The sequence below is a fragment of the Acomys russatus genome, chromosome 19, assembly GCF_903995435.1.
Source record: "Acomys russatus chromosome 19, mAcoRus1.1, whole genome shotgun sequence".
NCBI classification, from domain to species: Eukaryota; Metazoa; Chordata; class Mammalia; order Rodentia; family Muridae; genus Acomys; species Acomys russatus.
Window position 1 is genome coordinate 51,637,473 of NC_067155.1, and position 16,427 is coordinate 51,653,899.

General features: G+C 53.0%; 1 protein-coding gene across 1 annotated transcript in view; it reads right to left on the reverse strand.

The window, feature by feature from the left end:
• Nucleotides 1-436: 436 nt before the first annotated feature.
• Dnah10 (dynein axonemal heavy chain 10) overlaps nucleotides 437-16,427 on the reverse strand; it is a 121,154-nt gene continuing 105,163 nt past the window's right edge. Inside the window, 17 exon segments of the mRNA XM_051161444.1 lie at nucleotides 437-633; nucleotides 975-1,120; nucleotides 2,195-2,375; nucleotides 4,351-4,518; nucleotides 4,618-4,829; nucleotides 4,978-5,109; nucleotides 5,667-5,838; nucleotides 6,646-6,741; nucleotides 6,848-7,057; nucleotides 7,251-7,451; nucleotides 8,325-8,508; nucleotides 10,760-10,914; nucleotides 11,955-12,109; nucleotides 12,453-12,557; nucleotides 13,988-14,261; nucleotides 14,953-15,182; nucleotides 15,616-15,895. Of these exon segments, the coding sequence (XP_051017401.1) occupies nucleotides 487-633; nucleotides 975-1,120; nucleotides 2,195-2,375; nucleotides 4,351-4,518; nucleotides 4,618-4,829; nucleotides 4,978-5,109; nucleotides 5,667-5,838; nucleotides 6,646-6,741; nucleotides 6,848-7,057; nucleotides 7,251-7,451; nucleotides 8,325-8,508; nucleotides 10,760-10,914; nucleotides 11,955-12,109; nucleotides 12,453-12,557; nucleotides 13,988-14,261; nucleotides 14,953-15,182; nucleotides 15,616-15,895 (3,048 nt within the window). The 3' untranslated portion in view covers nucleotides 437-486.

Here is a 16,427-nt window from a genome sequence, read left to right on the forward strand (position 1 = left end):
GTAACTCCAGGGACCACCTTACACGTGGTGCACGTATATTCAGGCAGGCTCACACACATACACAAATAAAATCTTAAAAAATAAAAACTAGGTGTGGTGGTACAGGTTTGTGACCCCAGCCCTGGGGAAGTGGAGATGGGCACCCTGGGGCTCTGGCAAGTCAGCAAAGTCCAGGATAATGAAACCTTGTATCATAAGGGGGGAGGGGAGCAAGTACTTGAGGAATGAACAACACCGTTAACAGGCATCCACACAGAAGAAACCCACTGCAAAGCTAGGTTCATTTAATGGAAAAGTACATTTAGGTGGCTGATTGCTAATGCAAGGAAAATCAGCATCAAATACCTTCCACCATCACCACCACCCCACCTGGCCCCCAGATAGCCTCCCTGAAATGACATCAGTCTCCCATTCTCAGGAAGCGTCCGTGCCTCTGTGACCTGCCCCAGGCATAGTGGCTCCATGTCGTCCCTCCACATGTTGTGGTTAGTCTGAGTTCAGGGTGAGGCACACCCCCTGTAGCACCCAGTGTGAGATGTGCTTTGTGGTAAAGAGGTCAGCTTCGAACACTAAGCCAACTCCCATGGCATTTCTCCTCATGGAGGTTGTGTAGACGGGAGTCCGGAAGGTGTTCTGCAAGGGAGAGGCTGGTGACACCCCCTCAGAGTTGGGAGGTTCAGCCTTCGGCTACATCTGAGTACCATGGGTACCATGGACCCCGGCCGCACCTGCTGACCACACTAGATGAAGCCACTTTCTGACTCTGTCCAGAATTTCCTAAGGGGATTTTCCCCTGGGTCCTTACCACAGGCTCTGAGATCGAACCTGACCCCTGTGGGTTACAGACACCCACGTGCATGTATACCAGAGCTTTCCCCTGAACTGGCTCCACAGCTCTAACCATGCCTCCCAGGCTTCCCTAACCTACCCCGAGAGGAGGGAAGGCACCGTGGGGCCTGGGAGGTAACTGTCACCTGTAGCTTCAGGCGATGTGCTTCAATGGGGATGATCTTCAGGATGGGCAGATCCACAACCAGCACCTTGGGCTTGCTCTTGATAAGACACCCTCGGTCGATGTCCCAGTCAGCACCCTCCAGGTAGAGCCCAGAGACAAAGCACCCTGGGGGTGACAAGAGGATGTGTCTGTGTCCTGTGTTCAGGTGTGCACAGAGGACAAGTACAAGTACCACTCAGGGCAGGGGGGATCAGTGGCCTTCCCACCCCCATCCAAGAACTCAATCCTGCCCCACTTCCCCATATAAAAAAAATAGCTAGACAGAAGACACGGGACTTCAAGGAAGTGCGTCCACTCAGGCACCTCTCTCCCTGGACTCTGGCTTCAGGGCACACAGCTCAGAGCTAGCACATAGCAATCCCAGAATCCTCTGAGCCAAAGTGGAAGTCCAGGAGGAGTGTGATCTCTGTCATGCAGAGACCCTAAAGTTGACAGCATTGGCACTCCCTGGTAGTCTAGTGGTTAGGACTTGGCACTCACCAAAGGCAAAAACTGTCTACTCCCACCACCACCACCCCAGAATGGCAGCTGGATGCTCACCAGTGAGGTCTATCTGGGGATCCCTGAGACTTGCCTATTAATCCACTCTCCTTAAACGGGCATAAAGGGGGCTTCTGTTCTTTGTAGTTCAGTGGGCTCTGGGAAATGAGCATATGCAGAGTGCCACTGGAGGGGCTGAAATCAGCCCATGTTCTAGCGGCCATGTCCCATGGTCAGAGCACAGGGAAGGACTGCAACCCAAAACAAACTGCAGCCCTACTCAAAATGGGATGAGGGTTCCCCCCCCCCAATGATTTTTAATCAGATTGTGTAGTTCTACAAGTGGAAACTTAGTAGTTGACAGTGTCATGTCACAATGTCAAAAGGCTGGGTGTGCCTGACAGAGGCATCAGATCAGCTAGCCTATGTGCTGTCTGGCTCCTATACTCCTGACCCTCAGGGGTTACAAGGAAGCCACTCCATGATCTCTTTGACACAGACTAGCAGGGCAAACATGGTCAAGCCTTCCCGCCATCCATCCTGTAACTGCGAGTCTCCGAGAGGCCACAGAAGCACAGTAGCCAGCAGCCCCACTCGGCAGCGCCTCACCCATGCGGTCCTGGTCCCTCTGAGGTAGGAATGGATCTGGGAGAGAAGACTCAGATGGAGAGGAAGGTGCGTGACCCTTACTGTATGTACCTTGCCCTGCGCGCTCATTGACTTCATCGGCATCCTGGAACTTGGTCACTTGTGTGAACAAGGTGGACCGGTCCAGCGGCCAGCCATTCCTCCGGCATGTGGCCTGTACCAGGGCCGTGAGGTAGGACTCTGGGATGTGCAGCCCTGAGAGCCACATCACACTGGGCTCACTCTCGGTGACCTGGTAGGGAAGGTGGGCAAGGACTAAGATCCTGGGCTGTGACACCAGGTTCTAAGCTGATAAAAGACCTGATTTCCCATCCTGACAAACATTGGTATTGGGGCAGTTAGCTGCCCATTGGGGAAAAGCTGATCGACCGGTAGACTCCAGGTGGACCAATTTAGAGAGACACCAAAGTCATTAAACTGCTTGCCACGCAGATGTGGGAACCCGAATTCCATCCTCAGAGCCCACATTAAATATGTCAGGCGTGCCAGGTGTGGTGGCGCATGCCTTTAATCCCAGCACTCGGGAGGCAGAGGCAGGTGGATTGCTGTGAGTTCGAGGCCAGCCTGGTCTATAAAGTGAGTCTAGGACTGCCAAGGCTACACAGAGAAACCTTGTCTCCAAAAACAAAAACAAAAAACAAAAACAAAAACAAACAAAAGTCAGGTGTGGTGCCACATACTTGTAATCCCAGTACTGAGGCAGATCTTTGGGGCTCCCTGACCGACTGACCAGCCAAATCAGTGAGCCCCAGGTCCTACTGAGAAACCCCATCTCAACAAAATCATGGCTCATGAGGAATGACACTCGAGGTTCACATTTGGCCTCAGTGCACATGTGCTCACACCTGCAAGCATTCAGATATGTACACATCCACAAGTACCAGGCCAAACTTCCCACTGTTTTCTCAAGTGGAGAATTACACAGCCCAGAAGGCACCAAAGAAAGACACACACACACACACACACACACACAGCACACACCATCATCATCATCCAAGTAAATGGCTTTCAGCCGTGCATCGCCAGCAGTCCAAGGGTTACCTTCTCTCATATACAAAGAGCTCTTAAAAACCAATGAAAAGAGCTAAGGAGGTGGTTCAGTGGGTAAAGAAAGCATTTGGTACACAAGCCTGAGGATCTGGGTTTGGATCCCCCAGAAACTATGTACAGCTGGGTGTGACCCCACACACACAGTAAGATGGGAGATGGACGGGAGAATAACCAGACCTCACAGGCCAGCTAGCCTGCAGTGTGCAGCACTGGACAAGGGATCCTGTCTCAAATAAGGCAGAAGGCAAGGACTGATTCCCAAAAGTTTCTCTGACCTCCACATATGAACCTGCATGCATTGATACACACTCACACACACACACACACACATGTGCATACATGGCAGGGGGGAGATACATTTCATACATTTTTTTAATGTAAAAAGATGGGAGTCCCTCCATCAAAAGGAAACAGACATGAAAGATGGTTCACAGAAAATACAAACTGTCTTTCAGCATACGAAACACCTTCCACTCCACCTTCATTAGAGAAATGCAGGGTATAAGCTATTGGATGGTCTGTCAGTGAGCAAAGGCCACACAGATTTGAAGAACACAGGTATGGCACTCCCAAGTGTTACTTTCTAGGAGACCCACAAACAAGCCTGGCAGTGGTGGCGCATGCCTTTAATCCCAGCACTCAGGAGGCAGAGGCCGGCAGATCATTGTGAGTTCAAGGCCAGCCTGATCTACACAGCCAAGGCTACACAGAGAAACCCTGTCTTCAGCTCACACCTGTAATCCCAACACCTGGGAGGCTGAGGCAGAAGGATTGTTACCAGTTCAAGGCCAGCCTGAGCTATAGAGTTAAAGGCTATCTCACAATAAATAAAGCGAGTGCATGTGTGCTCTAGGCATGCAGTGCAGACTGCATCCATGGACAGTGGTCATAAATGTGGCATAAATGTGCACAGTCACCACCTGAATGTCCTCCCGTACGAGGAAGGATAAAGACCTTAAGAAGAATGAGCTGGAACAAATGCCAAGAAGTACTTAGATGGAATCATCACCTGAGCATAGCAAGTCAGTTTCCCAAAGGCACACCTCCGCACAGTGGCCCTGTGACAACCGAAGATATCCCCCGCACACCTGATACACACAGCGGAAAACGGGGGTGGGTTGGGGGGTCAGAGACAGCCCCACAGTGGCTGTACTCACCCACAGCGTGTACTGGTTGAATCGCCGCAAGAAGTAGAGCATCCAGTTTCCGAGGGTCTTCAGGGTGTCGGGGGCAAGCTTCCTCCAGATGTAAGGGATGTGCCCGAGGAAGAGAGACCTGGCTACGTCATCTAACTCGTTACTCATTCCAACTTCCCCAGCCAAAGCCTGTCGGCAGAATGGGGAGTCCTCAGAATGGGCAGACTGTGGGGGCCCAGGGGCTCCCATCCCCACGAGGTCAAGCCATGCCTGTAGGGTCATGCTCACCCTCTGGAGCTCAGCCAGAGACCTGGTCATGCGAATGGCGAGCTTGTTGAAACGCCCCAGCTCCTGCAGCAGCACCACCGACGTGGGTGAGATGTTCAGGCCCAGGTGCTTCCGGACTTGGTCCAGGTCAAAGATCTTGGGCATCTTGTTCTCGATGTCCTTGGCCACCTGGCCGATGTAGTCATCGCGGCTGATGCCACTGCTGGACTCTCCTGGAAAGATGACACTTCAAGTGACTTTGAGGCTGGATGCATGGGAGATGGGACTTAGCAAGCCTCCTCGTTCTCGGGGAAGCGACCTGCACCCACCGGTAGCACCCTTTGCCACCAACCAAGCTACTGAGCTCCCGGACAGCTCTACCTGTCTGTGGCTGCAGCTCCAACAAATGATGCCACATGTCTCGTGCCGCCTGTGTGTAATAGCCGATCTCGGCATTGGAGTGGAGCCCGAACACTTCGGGCGTGTTGGCGAGTGGGAGGCCTTCAATGGCTTCTAGAGTCAGAGAGAGCAGGTTGTGCTGTGCTCCTGAGGACACCCCCTGCCCAGTGCCCAGAAACAAAAGTAATTCCATTGCTCTGTGTGCGTGTGTCCGTGTGTGTGTGTGTGTGTGTGTGTGTCCGTGTGTGTTTTAAAGGCCCCACTCCACCTTGCCTGTCCCCATGTACTGAGTCTATCATGCAGATGGCTCGGTGAGCCTCCTGGGGCCACCTACGCTTCCAGGTAAGGTTCCAAGGTGGGTAACCTCAGCTAAGAAACATTTCTGAGGCTGGGCGGCGGTGGCGCATGCCTTTAATCCCAGCACTCGGGAGGCAGAGGCAGGCAGATCACTGTGAGTTCGAGGCCAGCCTGGTCTACAAAGTGAGTCCAGGACAGAGAAATCTTGTCTTCAAAACAAAACAAAACAAACAAAACAAAAAACTCTGAGGTGAGGCGGAGCCAGGGGACAGCCTCACTTGACCAACCCAGGAGTCCCATCAGGAGAGCAAAGAACTCAAGCAGATGAAATCTGCAATCTTTCAAAGACCTTCCTTCACCCAGGGAGAGCTCACCAACGAATTTATCTTTCACGTCACCCACAGGGATCTTATAGTCCACTTCCTTGTTCTTGAAGAAGTGGAATGGTTGAAAAGTATCAAAAATGAAGTCTCCCAGGTACTCATCCATGTACGTGGTGAGGATGCGCCTGTCGAAGCTGTCAATGGCCCGGCCTCCGTACATGACCTGTGGTCAGAGCGGGTGAGAGCCAGCGGGGACCCACAACCCTGCATGCACCTGCAACTCCAGCCCCCACCACTGCCCAGCTCCCACCCGTCCACTCAAGTAACCTGGGCCAGATAGACAAGAAGAGAGGCTAAGCTATAAAATCACGCCAAGGTCTGAGGCTCCGAGAACAGAGCCAAAGCGCCAAGCAGCCACAGGGAGCCGTGTGCAGCCAGGGAGATCCTCAAATGGATCAGGCACACAGACAAGAACCTAAACACCAGCTTCCTTCTACTTCACAGAACCCCCCAAATCTAGACGCTTTCCCATGAGTTCTGCAAGAGCTATGGTACCCATACCCCAAGAATGCTGCAAATAAGCCGGGCATGGTGGCGCACACCTATAATAATCCCAGCACTCGGGAGGCAGAGGCAGGTGGATCTCTGTGAGTTCGAGGCCAGCCTGGTCTACAGAGCGACTCCAGGACAGCCAAGGCTACACAGAGAAACCCTGTCTTAAAACAAAACAAAAACAACTCAACAAAAAAACAACAAAAGAGAACACTGCAAGGCTCCCTGGACGCACTCAGCACACTGGTGAGCTAGGAGCTACCCAGAGGAAGTAATATTAGCAGGGACCTTGGGGCCCTAGATTCACCAGAGCGACCTCCCTGGGAATGGAGTTTGTCTAGGAACACCAATGAGGAAGCAAGATTATTTCTCAGGGATCAGGGTGGTAAGGGGCGGAGGGGAGAAGCAAGAACTGTCCCGAGGACAGGTGGCTCAGTCCCAGCCCCTAGCCCTCAGGAGGCACCCAGGCTTCATTTACCTCGCCGATCAGGTACTTGAGGCTGCCCCACGGGATGCGCGGGTCACGCTGCTGGAAGGCTTTCGTGAGGTATGTGTTCAGGATTTCCATGCAGACCTTGAAAGGAGGGACAGCTGTAGTGAACAGCCATTCACGGCCTGCAGCTGGCACAGAAGTCAGCCAGCTCGGGGTGCACCAGCTGGACAGGTGTCATCCCGCTCACCTGGAAGTCAGACTCATTGAAATCGTAGGACACGTTCCAGCCAATCTTGCCGAACTTCCTCCTCTCCTGTACCACGGCGTGGAAGAAGGCCAACACGTAGACCAGGGGCTTGAAGGCGGTGTGTGGACACTGCTCCAGCATTTCATGGGAGATCTTGAAATAGGTCGCCCGCATGTTCAGTTTGAGCCCGTTCGGGGGCTCCGTGACCACCTACGGAAGGGCAGAAGACGGGCCTGACCCAGGAGCCCTCTGCCACCTTCTGTTCCCACGACACACCCCCCTAAGTCTCATAGCCACTTAAGGAGAGTCTGCTGAGCTCACAGGGCGTCCCCTTCACCCGAGGGTCCCCTGCAGTAGTGATGAAGAGCTGTAGCATTATCTGTGCTGATGCCCGGAGGCAAACCTTTAAGGACTTCTGCAGGATTCCAATGGGGAAGCCCTTGGTGGGGTCCGTGGTTAGCCACAGGCGGAAGTCGGGGTGCGGCTTGGAGATCCTCTCCAGGGACTTCTCCAGGTCCTTTAGCCACTTGACCAGGAGGTGGCAGTTCTGCAGCATCAGCCACTGCCCACGAGCCACTGCAGTCTCCAGCAGCTGCAGTGCCACCTGCAGGAGGGGTGGGGTGGCATGGGATTGGGGAGGCCCAGCATGCCCAAGCCCGAGGGATCCAGGGGTCCCAGAGCTAAGGTGGAGGTCACCCTGAGACATCCTTCCTGCCAGCTGTGACCTCAGAGTCAGTCACGGCTTAGGAGATGAGCCTTGTGCCTCCATGGCCCCTGACATCCCTAATGTCCTCACACAGTCACACTGTACCCAGACTGCACCTGAGGAGGCCTGCGTGAATCCTGCCCAGCCCCCTCCAGGAAGCAGAAGTGGCTCATAACAATTCAGACCCAAAGGGCCGGGAGCACAGATGTAGTCCATGGTCCCTTTCTGAGTGTGCTGCTGAGACAGCAGCTTTGCCCCTCAGTGCTGTCTTGGTGTCCAGAGGACCTAAGGCCTGTGTGGCACTCACAGTTTCAAGGTTGGAAAGAGAGTTCTGCCTGTGGTGGCCTGTCTACCCAGTGTCATTGTTCTTGTCCTGTGCTCTAGGGGCAATGTTGCCCAGAACTTCACACACACTTCATGACAAAGCTGGTACTTGCAGCTGCCTCCCTCTGCCCCTGAGTTCCTGAGTGCTGCGCGCTGGCACAGTGAGCTGGCAGGTGCCACAGAATAGGACAGACCTCTCAAGGGCCACCCCAAAATTCCCATGTTTGGCCTCTCTAATGGGTTCCTGAGTCACACACCAGGAGCCTAAGACTGCTGACCCACACAGGGCCGTGGTGACAGAGGGCTTTGAAAACAGTGGCGGTCAGTGGTCACAGGAGGCAGGGACACCATAATCAAGTCATCATCAGTGTCACACTGTTTGATCCCGGCTCCCACCTCATCCAGGGAGCTCTCCTGGACGCAGCTCATACCAAACCCTTTAGTTACCTTTTCTTGACCTTGGCCCATTGCAAGAAACTTGAGGCGATTGCCCCCAAAGCCGGTCCGCTCAGCCAGCTTCATGAGGTCACTGGCAGGGTCAGAGCCAGGACTCAGGATGAATACAATGGGTGAATTGGGGGTGCTCTGCTCAAAAATGGCCTCAAAGCTGATCATTGGGGGTTGCACATACCTGGGAAAAGGAAGAATGTGAAATCACCTGCAGGATGCCTCCAAGCCACCTCACCCCTGTGCATCCAGAACCTTCTGACTACGGCTCTCTGGCAGCTCTTGACACACTTGTCCTGGTTTTTTGAGAAGCTTGTGTCACACAAATCCGGCACACCAGGCGATGCTGTCCTCTGTAGCAGGGAGCTCTCTGGCTCCCTCTACCTCATGTGACCCCCTGGCATACCGGCTTCAGCAGGTTTAGACTGAACAAGGTGCTTTGACCTAACCTCCAGGTGCACAGGCCTGCGGCACATACCCAGAAATCACACAGCAACAGCTCTACGAATGTGCCCTACACTGCCCCTTTCTCTGGCGTTTTTAATTAGTTGTACTATAATTTAAATACAGTTTGTCCCCTAATACATGTGCTAGACACATGACCCCAACATGATGTTATCAAGACGTGGTGCATTAACGCAAGCAGTACACCCTTGGGGAGACTAATGCATTTCTCACAGGACTGGGGTCCTTCTCGTGCTATGAAGTAATTCTAAAGAGAGGCTCCGCACACTATGCAGCCAGCCTGCGATTCTGGCCAGCAGGATGATGGGTCACATAAACCTCTCTTATTTCTGCATCACCCAGCCTCAGGCATTTGGTTGTAGCAATAGGGAACAGACTAAGACAGCCACCGATGCATAAAAAGAAGGCAATTTCACATTTTTAAAAAATCGAATTTCTGTGTTAATCACCATCTGCTGCCAAAAGAAGCTTCCATGCGGGCACAGAAATAAATCACCAGGAGTAGGCTTAATACCGGGTCCATTTAGCAGAGTAATGGCAGTGGGTTCCCTTAGGACCCGTATGGCCTGTCTATCTACAAGAGCACAAAGTGCCCCCCCCCAGGAGCTGTTGGCAATGGATAGCGACAGGGAGAATCAATTTTCTTCCAAGGCTATGGGCATGGTAAGCCCACCACGCCACAGCAGGAGGCCACACATCCAAGATTGCACGGGCAGCACAAACAGGGCTCAATGGAATTTTAAAAAGTGACAACACAGAGATGGATGATGTGGACAGGAGTGGATACGGGAGGAGCAGAAGGAGAGGTGAATGTGGTCAAAATGCGTTCTACTGAATTCTCAAAGAACTAATAAAAATAGGTAAAGATGAGTTTGCATTTGTTACGATCTTTTTTGAAAGGAATTTAAATCCAGAGCCTTTTGGTTTGGTTTGGCTTTTTTGAGACAGGGTTTCTCTGTGTAGCCTTGGCTGTCCTAGACTTGCTTTGTAGACCAGGCTGAGCCTTGAGCTCACAGTGATCCACCTGCCTCTGCCTCCCCGAGTCCTGGGATTAAAGGCGTGCGCCACCACCGCCTGGCTCTGTTTTGTTTTTTCAAATCTGAATTTCTAGTTTCTTCCAAAGATGTAGAGGACCAGGTCGCTCAGGATCCGCATTGCCACCCTGCTATCAGCTATCCAGGCAGCTTCCCCAGGGACAGGACTTAAGTGTCTCATTTGCCACTGTGCCACTCCTGGCTGTCATTCCTCATAGTCCCACAGCCTACTGACCGAGAAGGCATGAAGGTACAAGAGAGTTGAGGATGCCATGTCATCCCCTATGGCAGCCACCAGGCGCTCTCAGTTACTGAGCCTTTGGACCCCTGCTGCTTCTGACTGAGCTGTGCTGTGAGTGCAGATCCATCTAAAGGCTCTTGAAGACCGAATACCACATGGGCGTGCAAACTGTCTCATAACATTTTTTAAAAATATTCTTTTAAATAAATGTTCTCACTTGGTAAAGTGCCTGACACACATGAGGACCAAAGTTCAGTCCCCAGCACACACACAGAAAGCTGAGTACGCACATTTGGAATCCCAGCGCTGAGGAGGCAGAGACAGAAAGGCCCAGTGTAGGCTAATCCTGGTGAATCCTTGGTCCCAGTGTGAGACCTTGTCTTAAAAAGCAAAGTGGATGGCTCCTGAGGAATGACACCCAAGGCTGAACTCTGGCCTCAAAGCATACACACACACACACACACACACACACACACACACACACACACACACACTCCCACATGTGTGTGCCTGTACTCTCACTCGTGCACAAACTAATTTAACAATTAAAAATATTAAAATACTTAGTTTTCCTTTCTGCCCGAGTGTGGCCCCTCGTGTTTGTATGGAGCACTGCATTCTCACACACAAGGCCAGGCCAGGTCCCTTAGAGCCAGCCAGCGCCGCTCCTGTGAGCCTGGGGTAGAGGCACTCACTTCTCTCCCATGGTGATAGTCACATAGTCGGTCACAGCCCGGTATACGCGGTCTACTCGGAAGCAGCGTAACATAAGCAGTTTCTGGAAAGCAGTGATGTTGTTGTCATAGCCCAGGGGGAACGCGAACTGCTCTAGCGAGTCCAGGTCGTACCACTGTGAGAAGCAAAGAGTGTTGACTGAAGCATCAGCTCAGAAATGGCACAGGCCACCATTTACATGGGAAGGTGCCAAGTGCCACCGGACAGAGAGGGAAATCTAAACTTCCAATCCAGCTGTCATTGTTGACACCAAGGACCATGGTATGGGAAACTGGAGGAGGTGAGTAGTAACCCCTGTGGAGTTGAGAGGGGACTTGGCATCTGGGAGATGATTTCTTGGGAGGATGGATGGAAAGGTGGCTGTATGATGGAGGAATGGACAGATGGACAGGTGGATAGACAGATGGACAGGTGGGCAGACAGATGGACAGGTGGGTAGACAGATGGACAGGTGGGCAGACAGATGACTAGTTGGATGGAGGGATGGGTAGATAGCCAGACAGATGAGCAAGTAGATGGATAGATGGACAGGAGGATGTGTGATGGAGCAATGGACAGATGGATAGAACAGTTGTATGGATGGATGCATGGATGGATGGATAGATGGATACATGGATAGATGGATGCATGGATGGATGGATGGACAAGTAGATGGGTGATAGAAGGATAGAAAGATAAACGATGGGGTAGATTGGTGATAGATGAATTAAAGGATAGACGGATGGATGGATGGACTGACTGAATGGATGAACAGATAGAAAAACAGTTGGATGGGTGCATTAACAGATGGATGGGTAATAGATGGATGAATGGATGGATGGATGGATGGATGGACTGATGGGTGGGTGGGCAATAGATGAACTGATGATGGGTGGACAAACATATCAACAATTAGATGAATGAACAGGTGGATGGGGGGACAACAGGGGGGGACAACAGTGACTTTACAGATGGATGGTGGATGGATGGATGGATAGTGGACAGATGGGTGGACAAAGGGGTAATGGTTCTCCCACACAGCTGGCCAGAGATTCCAGGGCACTGGCCACATGCAGTGGCTTCTCCAGAAGCATCTTCCTGGCACGGGGAGGCTGTGCCTTCAGTGTGGAGACGGCTGCTGGGTCAGGAAGGGGAGGAGGGAGTGCACACACTTACATCCTGCCAGGTGGAGAGATGGCTCTCAATGTCCTCAGGAAGATGCCCAAAATTGTCTGAGAACAGCTGTGACAAGAGAATGATGTCTTCCCAGCCCTGGTCTGACAGCCAGGTACAGGGTTTCTTCCATTTGCTCTTCTCCAGAGAAATGTTCCCTGATCACAGGGAGAAGAGGGTGTGGGCCATGGGCTGTCCCCGCCCAGCACACAGATCACGCGCACTGTGCTCCTATGGTTCTTGCTTTGGGGAGAAGTCTTTTGCCAAGGAGTGAGGAGGTGTGGGCTTGTCCTCGTCACCAGTGAGCCCAGCCAGGCAGGTTGGCCAGGCCTCCAGTGTCAACACGGCCCCTGGCAAAGGTGCCCCAAGTCAACCAGGAAGTGTTTGAGGCAATGGGCGCTCCATGACGTGTGACCCCTAAGCCTGAGGGGGCCGTGAATGGACACGCATGTCCCGGGCGCCCGTGGATAGGAGGAGAGTGAAAGCCAGCAAACCCGTTACCTTTTAGGAAGAAGTCTAGCTCCTCCTGGGGGACCCTCCCCTCTGCCTGCTCTATCTTGATGGTCATGTTGAAGGAGAAAAGTAGCTTGTGCCTCTCAAACAGCCCTGTGGAGAGACGGACACAGGGACCACACTTGGGAACTGAGGCCCGTGCACATGGCACGCTCAAGTCCAAGGAAACTGAAATGAAATTCTGTATCACTGAGTGGCTGCACATGATAGTCATGGCGGCCCAGGTGCAGAAGGGCAGTCTGTGTGCACCTGGCACGGTGACATCAACGGGGGCCACATGTTTCGTAAGTGGAGAATGTGCAACCAGGGCTGGGGCCACCACCTCCACAAAGCAAGAGAACTGAGCGAGTGGCAGGGAGAGAGGTGTGGGGTTTCCAGAGCTGGAGGTGACTGCTGTGACCCACTTAAGCGGGCTCAAGCCGCAGAGCTTACGGACAGGTGAGTCCAATGCAGAGCCAGGGGGCTGATGGCACAGACAGTGGCAGCATTGGTACTGGCCAGGTAGTGATTGCAGTCCATATGTGCATTTCGAATGTCCCAGAATAAAATGTTCTTAACAAACAGTGCATTTGGAGAGTAGAAAATAGTACAGGCATTTTGGAAACCAGTTGGGTAGTCCCTCCGGAAGTCAGAGACTCAGCATGTGGCCCAGAAACCTCACTCCAGGGATTGTATGGATCTATTATCAAAAGCACATGTGCGTGCGCATGCGCGCGCACACACACACACACACACACACACACACACACACACACACACACACACACAGAGAGAGAGAGAGAGAAAGAGAGAGCACATTATGACAAATGTTGACAGCCACACTAGCCGAACAGCCAAAAAGCAGAACCACCCAAGTGTCCACCAGCTGAGCGATAAACCGAGCGTGGAGCGCTGCCTGTTCAGCCTGAAACAGGCGGATCCTCACACTACAGCGCAGGCTTGGTGTTCTGGTGTAGTAAATGAAGAGGCGAGCCATGAGAATCACATATTCTGGGACTCCCTTGACAGGAAGTGCCCAGAACAGGTATATCCTCAATCAGGAAGCACAGCAGAGGTTGCCAGGATGGGGGGGGGGTAGTAATAGGGAAACTGCTGATGGACCAGGCTCAGCCCACGGGAGGTGTCCTAGATCTAGGGGCGCTGTGAACTCTACCAAGCATGGAGTGGGCATCTGGCGGTGATGTGGCAGCGGGGGGGCGGGGCGTTGGATTTGGGGCAGGTGGACAGCATCTCACTAAAGATGTGGTTTAGAGCTGGTCGGTGGTGGCGCATGCCTTTTTAATCCCAGCACTTGGGAGGCAGAGGCAGGCAGATCTCTGTGAGTTCAAGGCCAGCCTGGTCTACAAAGCAAGTCCAGGATAGCCAAGGCCACACAGAGAAACCCTATCTTGAAAAACCAAAAAAAAAAAAAAATGTGTTTTAGAGTCACTGCTCTGAGCACCCCTTCGTGAAGCGAGCAGTCGGCACAAGGCTGACAAAGCTTCTGTGTTCCGAGTGGGACTTCCTCCCCTCCCCTCCCTCACCTGTGCAGCCGTAGTTGTAGATGTTGAAGGTCAGCGTGTCCATGATGTTTCTCAGCCGCTTCATAAGGATGGAGTCAGGCAATGACTTCTTCAGCGACAGCCCAAAGACCTCCAGGAAGGCGATGAGTGAGTACTGGTACATGGAGTTGACGAGCGCCATCTCGGACAGCACGAAGAACAGGATGGCGCCGCGCCTCGCAGCCGGCCGGTAGCCATCCCGCAGCCTGTCGATGTCCAGGGCCGTCTTCTCCGCCAGCTTCAACTTCTCTGACACCTGCAGAAAGACCCCAGTTACCGTGGCCACAGGCTGGGAGGTGATGACAGCCTGGAAGGCCTGGGGTGGGAGAGGTTGGAGTGTGGGACATGAAATGCTCTCTGGAGTTGACAGTCACCGCACTCTACAGAGACCTTGAACTTGAACGTGAGGGGCTATCGGGCCATGTCCTTTCAGGCAGAAGATAAAGTCAACCCAACATAACCCCAGCCCAGAGATGGAGAGAGATGGAATCTATATGGTATTTTTGGATCCGGGATCCAGCCTCACCTGAAGCCACATCAGCACCTCTCTGCCATTTGAGCTAACTCTTTCTTTTATGTAAAGTAGGCAGGGCTGGGCTTTCCCATGACTCAGTTCAAGAAGGTTGTCCAGCTGCACAGAAGCGCCCCCCACCTTCCTCTGTTTAAGATGTGTTTCCTGTGTATGGGTATTTGCCTGCATGCATGTGCATGCACTATGCACCATACGCATGCCTGCTTCCTGCAAGGGGGCCATAAGAGGGCATTAGATCCCCAGCCATGTGGGTGCTGGGAATCCAACTCTTAACTGCTGAGCCATCTCTCCAGCCCCAAGGTGGCCTTTTCTCCTAAGGTGAGAAAAGGGGACACAAAGCTCTGGCCTGATGCTCCTCTCCCAGCTGCTGGACTGAGGGCGACAGAGCCCCTCCCACCTGCACAGAGGTGCCCACCTCTGTGGCTTTGGACTTGGTCTCCTCCAGGGTGTGTACCAGCTCCACGTTGTCCAGCATGTTGCCCGTGGACGTGGCCAGCTCCCGCAGGAGCGAGTCCTCGAGGTCCTTTAGCAGGTTCTTGTTCTCGCTTGTCTCCTGGATGAGGTGCTCCCTCTGCTCCTCCAGCTCGCGCCTCTCATAGGCCACCAGCACGCTCAGCAGCTGGTCCTCCAGGCCCTTCAGGGTGACTGAGAGAATGGAGAGGCCTCATCGCCCGCCCTGGAGGCCAGGCCAGGCATACCCAGGCACCTGCAGCTCAGTGCCTTCCAAAGTCCCCAGCCTCCTGGCAGAGGGGCCGGGCACCCACACATTAAGAACCAACCAGCAGCCGGGTGTGGTGGCGCACGCCTTTAATCCCAGCACTTGGGAGGCAGAGGCAGACTGATCGCTGTGAGTTCGAGGCCAGCCTGGTCTACAAAGCGAGTCCAGGACAGCCAAGGCTACAGAGAGAAACCCTGTCTCAAAAAACAACAAACAACAAACAACAACAACAACAAAAGAACCAACCAGCAAAGACAGCTTCCTGGGGAAAACCATCGCCACCAGGTGACAAGGAGCCCAGGAAGCCTCACTCTCAAGGTGGGGTCCTAGATGTCTGCAGCCAGGTCTGCCCCTTCTTACCAGTGTAGTTGATGACCATGGCTTTCCCAAACACCGATGGGGAGTATCTGGGGTTGGCCAGCTTGGTGTTGAGGTACAGCCGGAAGTTGGAGTCATAGTCAACCTCCTTATCCCCCAGGATGATGAACTGGCGGCCTTGGGAAAACTTGATGTTCTTCTCCAGGACACTGTCGATCACAGGGTCGATGTACTCATCCACATCGTGGAACAGGAAGGGTGTCCCGTACTTGATGGACATCTCCAGCTGCTTGAGGAAGTCAGGGTCATTGAAGGAGGCAACCTGCAGGAGAGAGGCAGGAGCTGGGATGTGCCGTGCCTAATGCGCCCACAGTGAGCGAGAGGGAGAGCGTGCTACAGGAAGTGTGAGAGCCAGAGGCGACTGGGAGAGTCGAGAGAAGCAAGGAACAGAAACGTGAACATAGGGCAAAACTGAGGACCATGAATTTGTTAGCTCAGCAAACCCCAGAGTCCCAGCCATCCCCCAACTCTTGGGTATGCGCCCTGGAGGACCATGAATGTGGACACAGACAGGGCTGGTGAGGTGGCTCAGTGGGTGAAGGCCATGCAAGTCTGAGTCCAATCCCTAGAAAACACATGGTAAATGGCGAGAACCGGCTCCACTAAGTTGTCCTCTGACTGCCACATGCATCATACACACACACACACACACACACACACACAGTGTGTATACAGATGCTCACAGGCACAAAAGTAGAAACAACCCTGTTCTTCAGCTGATGCTGGATCAACAAAATGTGGTATGTCCACACAAAGGAATATTACACAGCTATGAAGAGGACAAAGAGGAGGAG